Here is a 12,483-nt window from a genome sequence, read left to right on the forward strand (position 1 = left end):
AGGGTTTTAAGGGAAGGTGAATTGCAAGATATATACTAAGCAACATCACAAGAGTGTGGGAGTCACTATTTATTGAGACAGGGTCTCTGTCCCCCAAGCTGGGGTGCATGGCATGATCACTGCTCACTGCAGCCTGGGCCTCCTGGGCCCAAGCGATTCTGCTGCCTCAGCTCCCTGAGTAGCTGGGACTACAGGTGCCACCAGCATGCCTGGCCAATTTTTATAAAAATTTTTCTCGTAGCGATTGGGTCTCCCTATGTTGCCCAGGCTGGTCTCAAACTCGTGGCCTCAAGTGATCTTCCCATCTTGGCCTATTTAAGCCAGAAAGAAAAATGTGAATAAATTGCAAATTATAAGCATGTAACTAACCAAAACAAGCTTCTCCTGCCAACACACTTCACAGTTCTAGCTCCTCTGCAGCATTCTCAGATGTGAAGACTGCTTCTACGTCATTTAAAAACCTCTTGGGATCGGATTCTGTCTCACAGCTATTAACACGGTGAGGATCTTCCCTCAAGCAGTAGCAACTGGACCGCAGTCCACGGGGCCAGGAAGACTCCAGAGCCGAAGAGTGACTGAACACCCGGGCTCAGGAATTTTTTTTTTTTGGAGACGGGGTCTTGCTCTGTCGCCAGGCTGGAGTGCAGTGGCATAATCTCAGCTCACTGCAACCTCCGCCTCCTGGGTTCAGGCGATTCTCCTGTTCCCCTGCCTCAGCCTCCTGAGCAGCTGGAACTACAGGCGCCCACCACCGCGCCCAACTCATTCTTTATTTTTAGTAGAGACGGGGTTTCACCATGTTGGCCAGCATGATCTTGATCTCTTGTCCTCATGATCCGCCCATCTTGGCCTCCCAGAGTGCTGGGATTACAGGCGTGAGCCACCACGCCCGGCCGAGGAATTCTTATGTGAGTCACAGCTACAAAGATGAATGCATGAGTGTGAGGACGGGGGACGGAGCGCGCGGCCAGCCTGAGAAGGCTGTCAAGGAGCCGACTTCGTGCAACAAAGAGAACGCTGCATGGACAAACAGTGTCTGGGGCTATTCAGCGGCCGTGCTGGGAAAAGCACGTCAGCCTCCCAGCTGGAAGGGCCCGGGTCAGAAACACGTGGGTGGGACAGGGTGGGAGTGAAGAGAATGTCTCAGGAAGCATCAAGATGTGAACGCCAGACCCTGACCTCTACCAAAACGTCCACCAGACAGCCAATGAGCCAGCTAGGTCTGTGGGGAAAGCGCCTTCTCCCTGAGGACCTCTGCACAGGCCAGGGCTGCCGGGAGGCTGCCCACGTGACGGCCCGGTGGATCTTCAGACCCTTCCTGCTGACTGGCTGGTTTCCTCCATGGAGGAGAGAGTTAGCTTACACTTCTCTGAACTCAACCTTCTCATCCCGCACATTTTCCTTAATTATTTCCCCACTCAGAGGACACCTAAAAAGTAAGAAAACAGAAACTGATGTAAAGTGGAAGAGCCCAAGAGCAGAAGGCAGCAGAGATGGGCAAAGACAACAAGGCAGGCAGGGCTGGAATCCAGGAAATCCCGCTGAGAACTCAGATCTGGGGGCCTTTGAAACTGGACTGTTCCTCTGAGCATTCATTCTTGGGCGGCTCCTTGCCACCTGTTCACAGCAACCAGCCCGCCGGGACACACTCTGCACGGCCAGGCTGGGTGCTGATGGGACCCATTCAGATCCACCCGACTCCAGGGGCAGGTTTCCCCACAAGGAAAACCAGCACACCACCCCTGGGCGTGAGCATGGCCGGGCCTGGGGCTGGCGGGGGCCGCAGGTCTGAGAAGAGCCGGGGCAGAATCGGCTCAGCCCCCACCCCGCTGAGGGAGGCCTCGCCACCCCACAGCCCATTCTCATGCCAGGCCTGCCTGCAGCAGCAGCACCCACAGTCTGGTTTGTTCGGCTTGTGGAACAGCTGCTTCTCCATCTCTGGAGAGCTGAAGCCGATCCCCTATCAAACAGCCGCTTTGCTGTCAGATGACAAAGCCTGTGGTTTGCCCACTTCCTGGGTCCTGAGATTTGAGAGGCTCAGATGAGACACAGCCAGCAGCCAAGAGTGTCTTTGAAAACGTTTTGATTCCGGTGCACAGAAATCCCCACCTATGGGTACTTGGAAAACGTGAAGTGTAACGTACATGCTGTGCGCTGTCCTTTATCTTTGATGACCTTGTGAAACGCCATTTTCTCAATGCTGGTTGACCCCTTTCAGGGCTGACATAAAAACAAACAGCAAAGCTTCCAGTCACGCTCCACGAGGACGGCATCCCTTCTCGGGTGTTAGGTCCTGAAGCCAGCTCGCAGGGTGATTTAAAATAAGTTCCTCAAAAGCCCCTTGAGATGGTGCTGTGCTGGAGACAGGCACACAATTTCACAGCCGGTCAGACGTGAGCAGGCACCTCTCGCTCCATGGCCGGGTGGGGCCGTGCCACGGGTGACACCAGGTGGGTGCCTTTCTTGCCCGGAAAGGATGAGGTGAGCAAACACTGGACTCCCCATTAGTGGGGAGGGACAGTCGCTCCTGGCTCACACTGCAGGCTGGCAGCCCCAGGCGTCTACAGCAGCTGAGCAGTTTCCCTTCTTCCTTACCGCCTTTCCCCTTCCCCGTGTGGCTGAACGGGACACAGCCACACCACACGGCAACTCCACACACGCGACACTGTTCTTAGCCTCACTCCCCAGGAATCCTAATGCAGCGTCTACCTCAGGAGAAATGCCACTGGCTTTGGCTTGCACTTTCCATTCCCACATACTCGATGTTAAGAACGTGATGCATTCTCGGCGAGCGTCCCATAAAGCAACAGCCATTCACCGCAGGTAAGTCATCATTCTCTGGCATCCTCATCAACATTCACTGGGGTTTCCCGTCCTGAAACCCACCAGGGCCAGACCAGATGCTGAGCCCGGGACCGTGGTACCACCCAGCAAACAATCTGAGGGATCGTCCCCAAATCAGGCACAGCTGGAACAGCTCTATTTTCCTCCTCCTGATGGCACATATTGCCCACGAACGTACCCAAATCATTTCTGAATCTTTGTGTATATGGGGGTCTCTGCTACTTCTTGAGCTGCCCATCAATACCTCTAGATTACTGGACACAGACACGCGTGCAACCCACACATACGGGAGCAACGTATCAGGCAACATTGGGGCAGGGATTCAGAGAGACTCAGAGCTGACACACCACTCACTGCTTGCAGCTTGCAGCGGGGTCGCCGCCTCTGTGAGGAAATCAGGGGAGGGAAGAAGGACTTTCAGCAGAAGGGATCTGAGGTGCCGAAGGAGGCTGGAGTTAGTGCTGCAGATTTAGGTCACCACGTTGGAGGTGACATTGTAAGTCTCTAGAGAACCACGAAGACCACAGGGAAAGCGGAACGAGACGTCACAAGCAGTCTACTGGAGAAACACTACTTGGAGAGGACGAAGAATCAGACAAGCAGAGATGGGCAGGAAATCAAGACAGCACCCAAGGCCAGCGAACCTGACGATCGGGTTAGCAAAGGGGTATCATCCATATTCACAGGCTGAGGAAGGGTGCAGTGGAGAAAGATGAAAAGCAGAAGGCGGCATTTCAGATACAGGGACCCACAGCACCTCTGGTCCTCACGGTCTCCGGCCCCCATGGGACCCACAGCAACTCTGGTCCTCAAGGTCTCCGGCCCCCATGGGACCCACAGCACCTCTGGTCCTCACGGTCTCCGGCCCCCATGGGACCCACAGCAACTCTGGTCCTCACGGTCTCCGGCCCCCATGCCTGAGCTGTCGGCGCCGGGCAGTGGCTCCATCACCATGCCAGTGAACGAGGGCCCGAAGGAGGTGGCAGAAATGGGCCTTCCTGGTTTTAAAGGCTCTTCCTGGGAAACGGTCTTGAGCAAATACGGTGAATGACCAACTGCTGGGATCAACTCAGCATCCACGACAATGTCAAGACGATGAGTACTTCTCTGGCAGAGGAGGAGGAGAGGTTGTTCCTATCAACTAAAGCACATGCAGAGAATGGTCTGATAACTGAAACTCAAACCAGAGAGTCGGGGAATAATTTCGTGATGCTGCTGGCATTTCCTTTTGTCTTCAATCCGCGGCTTCACACGCTAAGATTTTGAATTGAGCAATTCTAAGCAGCCATGACTTTTGAAGAGTTGCAAAAGTGCCTATACTTGGTCAAGAGGACTTACATTTTTCATCCGTTTTCAAGTTTTATGCCCAGGGCAAAAAGAAGTTACAAGCATATTAAGATTTCTGCATTTAATTTTTATTGTTAATAGTATTAGCTTGTTTAATGCCTTACTCTTAAGTACTACTGTGGAACAGTATTTGATGAGTGTGGTTTTCTTATGTAAAGTGTCAACAGGAACTTAAATTACAAAGTGGAAATGATTTTCATTCCTGAGTCTGCAATAAACATAACTTCTGATGTATAAAAAAGTAGTTTAGGGCTGGGTGTAGTGACTCATGTCTGTAATCTCAGCACTTTGGGAGGCCAAGGCAGGTGGAACACTGAAGGCCAGGAGCTCGAGACCAGCCTGGCCAACATGGCAAAACGCCATCTCTCCTAAAAATACAAAAATTAGCCAGATGTGGTGGTGGGCGCCTGTAGTCCCAGCTACTCGGAAGCTGAGGCATGAGAATCGCTTAAACCAGGGAGGTGGAGCATGCAGTGAGTGGAGATCGTGCCGCTCAACTCCAGCCTGGGCAACAGAGCAGGACTGTCTCAAAAAACAAAACAAAAACTAGTAATCAAAATAAACATGCAAATATCTCATAGACTTGCGATTTCTCTCTGGTAGATACCATTAATTACTCATTTTGGGGGAGAAATATTGTAAACAGTGTGCTAAAATATCTGATACACAAGTAGGTGTGAGTAACTGCACAAATGGTTACGCTTAAAAGCAATCCCTAGGTACGAAAGTCTCATTAGTCAGAAGGGCAAAACATAAAAAGAATTCGCATAAGACTGAAGCAAAAGGACTGAGTCAGAAAGCAAGCAGGAGCGCTCCCAGGAGCCAGGCTGGGCCCCTTGAGGCCAGCAGCCAGGGAACGCCAGCCCCGCGCCTCACCCGACAGTTGAGCAGCGTGTAGAGGACGTGGTCCGGGGTGGTCTGTGCTCTCCACTGCAAGACCTCCGAGAGGAACAGGAACTGGAACAGAGCACGGGGGTGAGGGTCAGGCTGTGCGGTCGGATCAGGCTGTGCGGTCTGAGGTGGGGCAACCTGGATACTCAAACCCATAGAGGCCGAGTGCTTTGGGTCTTAAAACCGCATGCTTCTCCACGGAGTCGAAGACATGCATGCTGGGAAATCCCCGTCACACACGACCACAGGACAAGCAAGTGCCCACAGCTTTGTTCCTGCAGGGCTTAGATTCACAGCGCCCGAGTCAGTCACAGGCAAAGGGCTGGTGCTGTACCCTGGTGTGAAGTTTTCTGAAAGTCTGCCCAAGGATGGGAACCATTTCCCTCACAGGCAGGAGCAGCCTGCACAGAAACCTCTTCTCCTGGGGCTTCCAGAAGATGCAACATGGATTTCGGTGGCTACAATGAGAGAATCAGATCTATCTGGTTTGAAAAAGTGGGCTCTGATAAATTTAGGTTTCTAGAATGGCAATACCCCGATGGCATGAAGCCACAAATTACACAAACCACACGTGTGCCACTGACCTGCTCCACAGTACAAGGGGCAGCCTTACTTCACGTCAGGGACAGAAACCACAGATACAGCTCCATCCCTTTCATCAACATTTCACAGGGCTGATTTTGTCCCATTTCCTAATGGGCCACACAGAAGGGGACAGCTGTTGGCTGCGGGAAACAGGACCTCTGGGTGAGCCCTGAGCATTCTCAAGGCTGAACAGTTCTAATGGGGACTGTGGACACACACGGCGCACGGTCAAGGCCAAACGGTTCTGACGGGGACCGTGGATACACATGGTGCACTGTGCAAAGTCTGGGCCTCGGGAGTTTCTCATATGGCTTTTAACGCCACTGTCAGGAGGCCTGGCCCCTAAACCTGGGTTTCGAACTGCTTCTTAGGGTCCAGAGAGCACAGGACAGAAGCCTTTTGCTGCAAGCTGCTGTGGGCAGGGCGGGCTTTGGATCTGGGCTGGTGGGGAAACTGGAAAGGAAGGAGTTCGGGGAACCGTGGGCCGGACAAGGACTGCCAGACATTTGCCTCGGTCCTGCCAGTCATGGGATCGGACACCCGTCACCCACTTCTGCGTCGCTGTGACATTCTTTGAAACTTTGTATCTCCCATAAACACATTTTTCTTATGAAATTATATGGTCTCTTGCAGGAGAAGACAGGTAGAATAAAGGAAGATTGGCAGTGGTGGACCACCACCAGCGCAGGAAGTCGGGGAAAGCCGGGAACGGTCGGGGACGGTGGGGGATGGCCGAGGAAGGTCGGGGAAGACCGGGGACTGTGGGGAACAGCAGGAGGGTCAGGGAGGGTCAGGGAGGGTCGAGGAGGGTCGGGGACCCAGTTCCTACCTTCCGGGCCTGGTCGTTATCTTCGATCTGACCCAGATCTCTGCCGCTGGCCTGCGCAATTCTCTTCCCAGAGACCAGGTTCCCCACCATCACAGAGGCGGGGCCGATTTCTGGAAAGAAACAGAGACACGGCCTTGAGGAAACAAAAGAGAAATTCCTTAAGACTTGACCTCCCTCCTTGGTAAAGACCTTACTCTCGGAAAACTTCTGGAAAGACCTGGCTTTGAATAAACCTTCTAAGAACAGGGATTCAACGAAATCAAAGGATTGTGAAGGGGAGTGTGACAAGCCTTGGTTGGGTTCCTCAGAAACGATGTTTTTATCATCCCTGAAGCTCCCTGGAGGCCCTCCAAGCCCACGCCTGACTTTCCAGTTAGTGTGAGAGCCCCGGGTGCCGGCACTCACAGCCTTGATTGTAAAAAATAAGACGGAAGACAAACACAGAATTAAAAGCCAGGATTTGTTTCACTGCAGAGACCTGTGGCTCCCGTCTGTTCGCGTTCTCTGGGGTCCACACACCTGAGATCTGATTGTGGACAAACAGAGAGTGGACATTTCACATACGGATGTCATGGCGTGGAATTGAGGGTGACACTGTGGACAGGACAGGATACCGAGTCGCTTCTCAGTATGTTTTACACACTGAAAAGGTCTTAGGTTCTGTCAGGCTCACAGTGAGGTGTGGAAGAATAAACCAAGGGCTGTCATAAAGTCAAGTTCCTTTTTAGTTCACCATGAGTGATGAGGTGACTATCATCTGGGCAAAGTGGGGAGGAAGGAGGAGGAAAAGGGAAGGGGTGAGAAGGGGGAAAGGGGTGGGGGGGTGGGAGGGAAGAGGGGAGGAAGAGGGGAGAGGGCATGGGTGATGGGTGATGGGTGATGGGAGATGGGAGAGGGGCAGGGGAGAGGGACAGGGGAGAGGGGCAGGGGAGAGGGGCAGGCGAGAGGAGGATGGGAGAGGGGCGGGCGAGAGGAGGATGGGAGAGGGGCGGGCGAGAGGAGGATGGGAGAGGGGCGGGCGAGAGGGGGATGGGAGAGGGGCGGGCGAGAGGGGGATGGGAGAGGGGCGGGCGAGAGGGGGATGGGAGAGGGGCGGGCGAGAGGGGGGATGGGAGAGGGGCGGGCGAGAGGGGGATGGGAGAGGGGCGGGCGAGAGGGGGATGGGAGAGGGGCGGGCGAGAGGGGGATGGGAGAGGGGCGGGCGAGAGGGGGATGGGAGAGGGGCGGGGGAGAGGGGGGATGGGAGAGGGGCGGGGGAGAGGGGGGATGGGAGAGGGGCGGGGGAGAGGGGGGATGGGAGAGGGGCGGGCGAGAGGGGGGATGGGAGAGGGGCGGGCGAGAGGGGGGATGGGAGAGGGGCGGGGGAGGGGGGATGGGAGAGGGGCGGGGGAGGGGGGATGGGAGAGGGGCGGGGGAGGGGGCATGGGAGAGGGGCGGGGGAGGGGGCATGGGAGAGGGGCGGGGGAGGGGGCATGGGAGAGGGGCGGGGGAGGGGCATGGGAGAGGGGCGGGGGAGAGGGCATGGGAGGGGGCGGGGGAGGGGTGGGGGAGGGATGGGAGAGGGGCGGGGGGAGAGGCAGAGGAAGCAGGGAGAGTAAAAGAATGTTTACCAAAAGAATTGCATGTAAAATAACGATGACATTATCAATTTGCGCCTAATCCTTGGCTTGCAGGCTACTATTAAGTCAAAGTCTTAAATTCCCAATAAAGGTCAAGTGACAGGTCTATAAACCAGGCCACATGCACATTCGTTACCACACAAGCAGAGCTGTAGCTAAGCAGATTGTTCATTGCCCTGTCAAAAACACACACGTGCCCAGATGCAGTTGACTTGGCGGTGGCACCGAACAAGGCTTAGGATGAGCCCGTCATCGTGACAACCACCACAGAGTCCCTCGGCTTCCCGAAAAGCTCACGGAAACGGTGGCACCAGAGCAAGGCGGTCAGGGCCTGACGTCCTGTGGCCGGCCCCCAGGGAGAGGAGAGCCACTGGGTCTCTACAGATGCGCAGCCATCCTTTTCAAATGTGGGCTGCCAGAAACGCTTCCACTTATCACAGCTACGCAGAAGGCACGGCACTTCAGCCAGGACTGAAATCTGGAGAACGGCCTACAAGCAGATGTCTGGGCTTCTGCCTGCCGGTGCCTTGGGTTCTAGGTGACGTGTAGGAGCCTTAAGTCTGGACTCCGTGTAACAGTAAAATGCCGTCTACACCCAGCAAATCACTTTTGAATGTTCACGTCACAGTTGTGAACAGACTGAATTTCTTTTCTTAGTTCTTAATGAAGTATGGAAGAGGAATAGCCTTTTCACATTTAGCTAAAGAATTTGGTCAGGCACCGAAAGGAAGGGAGCTGCCCCGTGGTGGGAACAATTGCTCCTGTGTGATCTCTGAACACCCGGGAGCCCCTCATTCACCCGCCGCGCATCCTCTATCTCTATCAGATAGAAGCCTCTTCTGAATGAAGCATCTTTAACAGATTTTTTTTTGAGACAGTTTCACTATGTTTTCAAGGCTGGTCTCGAAGTCCTGGGCTCCAGCGATTTTCCCACCCCGGCCTCCCGCATCGCTGGGACCACAGGCGTGAGCCACCGCGCCTGGCTGATGAAGTTCTTAGCCTTCTCCTTGGTGACCGATGCTGGGCAAGACGACACGGCTCTTCTAAGAAGCCAACTTGGAAACTGGCCTAAATGGGTTCCAAGGTTTCCCATAATGTTTTTAAGAATTCATGCTAGGGAAAGCGAGCTTTTGAGGAGAGATGAGGAGAGATCAGGCTTTTGTGGAGCCTTATTTTGTGCCCCTCCGCTACATCTTCCCTCATCTCCACGTGCATCCTCTGAACGGAAGTCTGGGGCCTTGAATGCCTCCCACGCAGACTCAGGGACGCAGTTTTCCCCACAGCTCCTGGGAGGCAGAGGCCTTCTAGCCGCGCCTCACTCTCAAAGTCCGTTCTTGGCAGCCGCTGACGGTCTCCCCTGCTGAAGAAGGGTGGGCGTGTCCCAAATGCTCCCAGGGTATATCACAGCCTCGCCATTTCAGCTACAGAGTTGAGAGGAATCCCAAAACATGTGTATTTGAGGCTCAAGTCTCTTCTCTCCGCTCCCATTAATGGACTCACCCATCTGCAAGTCAGCAGCTGCCTCGCTGGTATCATCAAATATCCTGCCATGCAATGCTTGGCGAATTCGCTCAGGGCACAGGGCGGGAGTTTTATCTCAAAGACAGCAGCAAGACACACGGAATCCCAAGCGGGAGACAAGCCCTTCCTGGGTGCCGGGCTCTGGCCATTCCTCAGCAGATTCCTCCTGCGATTCTGGGGCAATATTCCCAGGAACCTTTAAAGCTGAGGAATTGGACCTTGTTTTGTAACTAATAGTTGTACCAGCTCAGCCGGTAAGTTAAAGGTCTTTTAATACTTTTGTGCTCAAATAAGATAATCTGAGGGTACACAGTGCCATTCCCTGAGTAAACATGAATTCATCCAGTAAGAAAGGCAATTTGGTTGTCAACAGGCTGTCTCCGTTTCCAGCATCTCAGAACACTGTCACCCATAAAACGGCTCAAGGAATGTTTGCTTTGGCTTGCGATAGGCTACTCACTTGTCAGGGTCATTTTAAATGTTTATCCAAAGGGGCCTCAGAAATCATCCAGCCCAATTCCGTCTCTGTGGTTTGAAGCTGACGCCCAAGCTGCGTTTCAGGCCCTCAGCAGAGACAGATGACTCTGTGGGCAACTCATGGGGCCTCAGCACTGCCAGTTAATATTTGTTAAAAAGCTTTTTAAAGACACAAAATTAGGTAACCTCTCAGTTTAGCAAAAACAGATGAGACACTAAATATATATATTATTTTCTTTCTTTAAAGTTATCAATCACATGAAGCTTCATTTAATGAAGTTCTGTATTAGAGTAAAAAGATTTCCAATCTCCTGCGCCACCATTCCCCAGCTAAACCCCTGACGAAGAGGGCTTTCTGCAGGCCTCCTGACCGCACCGCATGGCTGCTGGCTCTGTCTCCTCACTGGGTTTTCCTGACCTTGGCGTGAGGCTGCCGGCTGCTCTCTCTCCCTGGGTTTTCCCAGTCACGTATCGACATTTGGCTCAGGTGACCCAAGCCCTGTAGCTATGGAGTCATTACAACTTTGTATTTGCAAAGGATCCTCCCTTCCATAAACACCTGTCTGAACCCTTTCTCCACCAGCTACTGAGCTGCTTCCCAGCTGGGACCACGGGTCTCTGGGTCGAGTGTCTGACAATGAACCAACCAGTGGGGAGAGAGGATCAGGTCGCTTCAGAGTTTACAATGAGGATACCCTGGAGAGCGCCGACACCTGTTACAAATCTTCATACTGCAGAAGCAGCCTGGGGAGAGCAACGGCCTGTGTCCTTCACAAGGCTGTTTACTTCCCGAGGCGGCAGACGGAGGCGGCTTTCCCACCTTTTCGGGGCACTCCCTGAGGGAGGTTGCCCATGGTTTGAGTGGCTCCCAACAGAAGGCCATGCACCCACAGAATGGATACTGCTCCCTGCAACTCCACATTCCCTGCGCCAATCATGAAAACCAGGGACCACAAGAACAACAGTTTGGAAAAAAACTGTCAATCATAAAAACCAGAGACTGCGAGAACAATGGTGTGGGGAAAAAAAAAGAAGAAATGGAGGAAGAATATTTAAGGAAATCTACAAGAAAAGAAGTAGGTCAGAAATGAAAGAGCAACAAGTCACGTGAACCCGATGTGCTTAGACAGTGAGCACCACGGCCGTGTCCTTCAGGAGAATGAGCTTCTCCTACAAGAGAACAGAGCCAGCCAGTTATGTGCTGACGACCACACTAACACCCCTGAGCCTACAGAGAATAAAAGCAAGGCATTTACAGACAGAAGACCAGAATCCAAGTTGCCCCCGCCCCGCGTTCTATTCTTGGGGTAACCACTTCTTTCCCACAAGCATCAGCTTCCTGCAAGCGGCCCTGTGTGAACTCCCGCACCTCTCCGTGCCACGCGGCCCTGTGTGAACTCCCGCACCTCTCCGTGCCACGCGGCCCTGTGTGAACTCCCGCACCTCTCCGTGCCACGCGGCCCTGTGTGAACTCCCGCACCTCTCCGTGCCATGAGATCCTGTGTGAACTCCCGCACCTCTCCGTGCCATGAGATCCTGTGTGAACTCCCGCACCTCTCCGTGCCACGCGGCCCTGTGTGAACTCCCGCACCTCTCCGTGCCACGCGGCCCTGTGTGAACTCCCGCACCTCTCCGTGCCACGCGGCCCTGTGTGAACTCCCACACCTCTCCGTGCCACGCGGCCCTGTGTGAACTCCCGCACCTCTCCGTGCCATGAGATCCTGTGTGAACTCCCGCACCTCTCCGTGCCACGCGGCCCTGTGTGAACTCCCGCACCTCTCCGTGCCATGAGATCCTGTGTGAACTCCTGCACCTCTCCGTGCCACGCGGCCCTGTGTGAACTCCCGCACCTCTCCGTGCCATGAGATCCTGTGTGAACTCCCGCACCTCTCCGTGCCACGCGGCCCTGTGTGAACTCCCGCACCTCTCCGTGCCATGAGATCCTGTGTGAACTCCTGCACCTCTCCGTGCCACGTGGCCCTGAGGGAACTCCCGCACCTCACAAGCTGCCCAGGTGGTGCACATACCTGGCTGCTTCTGTCGAGGCTTAGGCAAGTTTGTGACGCAGGTGTGGGGGCACATTAGGACGTTGCAGGGGTGCAGAGAGCCCTCCAGAAAAAGCTGTTTTGTTTCTGACAAATGGATCCCACCAAGCGGGGTTTTGGGGAGGGTGTTTGCTGGCACCAAGGCCAGGCAATAAACTCCAACTTGATGTATACTGTCAATCGCCTAGAAAGTTAGGAAAGAGGAAGTCATATTATAATAGGAAGCATGAACACTCAGTACATATTTATATTATGCAAAATATGATCCACAATACACAGAAGTCTGTGCAGTATAAGCACTGTTCCCAGCGCAAAAACGCCAAGG

General features: G+C 53.9%; 1 protein-coding gene across 6 annotated transcripts in view; it reads right to left on the reverse strand.

Annotated features, from left to right (window-relative positions):
* The window catches only part of DIP2C (disco interacting protein 2 homolog C), a 375,852-nt gene that overhangs the window by 70,344 nt on the left and 293,025 nt on the right, over positions 1-12,483 (reverse strand). For all 6 annotated transcript variants that reach the window (XM_005564485.5, XM_065520211.2, XM_065520210.2 and 3 more), the window contains 3 exons: positions 12,141-12,342; positions 6,497-6,606; positions 5,068-5,148 (listed from right to left, as the gene is read on the reverse strand). In XM_005564485.5, the coding sequence (XP_005564542.3) occupies positions 5,068-5,148; positions 6,497-6,606; positions 12,141-12,342 (393 nt within the window). The remainder of the gene's footprint in view (positions 1-5,067; positions 5,149-6,496; positions 6,607-12,140; positions 12,343-12,483) is intronic.

The sequence above is a fragment of the Macaca fascicularis genome, chromosome 9 (assembly GCF_037993035.2).
Source record: "Macaca fascicularis isolate 582-1 chromosome 9, T2T-MFA8v1.1".
Classification (NCBI taxonomy): domain Eukaryota; kingdom Metazoa; phylum Chordata; class Mammalia; order Primates; family Cercopithecidae; genus Macaca; species Macaca fascicularis.